The sequence below is a fragment of the Lepidothrix coronata genome, unplaced genomic scaffold (assembly GCF_001604755.1).
Source record: "Lepidothrix coronata isolate B3197 unplaced genomic scaffold, Lepidothrix_coronata-1.0 Scaffold281, whole genome shotgun sequence".
NCBI classification, from domain to species: Eukaryota; Metazoa; Chordata; class Aves; order Passeriformes; family Pipridae; genus Lepidothrix; species Lepidothrix coronata.
The window spans coordinates 437,041-438,734 of NW_016690461.1; the positions used below are offsets into that span (position 1 = coordinate 437,041).

General features: G+C 67.5%; 1 protein-coding gene across 1 annotated transcript; it reads left to right on the top strand.

Annotated features, from left to right (window-relative positions):
- Nucleotides 1-38: 38 nt before the first annotated feature.
- Nucleotides 39-1,005, top strand: RHEBL1 (Ras homolog enriched in brain like 1). Its single transcript, XM_017836638.1, has 5 exons — nucleotides 39-108; nucleotides 202-251; nucleotides 320-367; nucleotides 438-522; nucleotides 599-1,005. The coding sequence occupies exons 2-5, from the start codon at nucleotides 226-228 to the stop codon at nucleotides 686-688; spliced, it is 249 nt and encodes an 82-aa protein (XP_017692127.1). The 5' UTR covers nucleotides 39-108; nucleotides 202-225; the 3' UTR covers nucleotides 689-1,005.
- The last annotated feature ends 689 nt before the right edge of the window (nucleotides 1,006-1,694 follow it).

Here is a 1,694-nt window from a genome sequence, read left to right on the forward strand (position 1 = left end):
TCCAGCCACCCCTGCTACCACCCAGGATGAGTACACCATCCTGCCCCACTCCTTCATCAGCGGCATCCACGGCCACATCCTGGTGTACTCGGTGACCTCCCTGCGGAGGTGAGGGACCCCCGGGGCTGGGTCCCCTGGGAGGGGGGGACCCCCAAGCTGGAGGGAAGTGCCTGGAGGTCCCCTTGCCCCCACGGCTTGCAGGTGGTGAAGACCCTCCACGACAAGATGTACGAGAGCCGGGGGAAGACTCGGTAGGTGCTGTCCCTCGTGGGGAGGGGGGGTCAGGGGGGCAGGGCCCTCACCCTCCCCATGCCCACAGCATGCCCGTGGTGCTGGTGGGGAACAAGGCAGACCTGGCTCTGCAGAGGTGAGGGGGGCTCTGGGGGTCCCATGTCCCCCCAGTGGCCCATCCTGCCCGTCCTCTGCTGTGTCTCCAGCCGGGAAGTGAGGACAGAGGAAGGGAAGAAGTTGGCGGAGTCGTGGGGGGCCTTTTTCCTCGAGTCCTCGGCCAAGGAGAGCCAGGTGGGGCGGATGGACACCCCCCCAGGGTGGGAGCGGTGTCCTGACGGGGCTGGGGCTGATGTTCCCTCGTCCCCAGGTGACCCAGGGGATCTTCATGAAGATCATCGAGGAGATCGACCGGGTGGACAATTCCTACGGCAGATCCACCGGCTGCTGCCTGATGTGACACCCCCAGGATGGGGCAGGACCCCCTGGATGGGGCAGGACCCCCCCAGGACCTTCACCCAGACCTTGGCGGTGGCTTCGGGGGGGCCCACACGGTCCCACTGAGATTTGGGACCCCTCACTTTGCACGGGCTGTGGAGCTCACGGGGGGCTGGGAGCGGGGTGGGGGTCCTGTCCCAGCCAGGAGCCCCCCGGCCCGTCGCTGCTGTCCCCCCCCCCACACAAGGACACGTCGGGGCTGCTCCTGCCCTGGGAGCCAGGGCTGAATGCGGGTGTTGTTCCCGGCTGTGCCGGACCCGTGGGAGTCAGGGCTGGAACAATTAAACGTTGTTTTGTCTGTGAACCCCTGGACTGGGGGGGCTGTTCCAGGCCAGGGGGGGATGAGGCAGCACGTGGGGCTCCCCCCAACACCCCAGCGTTGGGGTGCCTTCCAACCCTCAGCTGTGGGGCTGAGCCCCCCACCATGGGCCTGAGCACCCCAGAGCCATCACCGGGGCCCTGGGGGGGCTCTGCAGCCCCCATTCCCCCCATTTCTCTCCCCCGAGATCTGCAGCTTGGGCTGGGTGAGTCGGGGGGGCCTGGCTGCGGTTCCCCGTGTGGTTTATCTCCACCTAGTCGGGCTAATTACTGCTAATTACCCAGTTATGGTGGTAGAGAGGAGCAGGAGGTGGTGGGGAGGGAAGTGGGGTGCAGGGGGGTGCTCTCTGCCCCCACAGTCAGTGTTGGGGTGTTGGGGCTGGGGTGATGCAGCCTGGGGGCTAGTGGGGGGCTGCACCCCCTGAGTAGCCCCCCCAGATCTCTGGGCCTGGGGGTTTGGGCTCCTGGGGGGTCCCAGGGTGAGGGTCTCTCCTGTGACCGAGGGGGCTGATGTGCCCTTGCATGGGGGGCACTGGCCCGTGTCCTGCCCAGGGTTTGGGGTCCACGGGGTCGAGAGGGGTGCGTGTGGGTCTCCTGGTGTGCGTGACCGTGACTGCCCTGGTACCGGGTGGGACCGTGGGCACCGGGGG

Excerpts from the sequence above, each read along its gene's own strand:
- RHEBL1 (XM_017836638.1), top strand. The coding sequence starts at position 226 with ATGTACGAGAGCCGGGGGAAGACTCG. Across the intron at positions 252-319 it reads GAGAGCCGGGGGAAGACTCG|CATGCCCGTGGTGCTGGTGG; the intron begins GTAGGTGCTGTC and ends CCATGCCCACAG. Across the intron at positions 523-598 it reads CCTCGGCCAAGGAGAGCCAG|GTGACCCAGGGGATCTTCAT; the intron begins GTGGGGCGGATG and ends CCTCGTCCCCAG.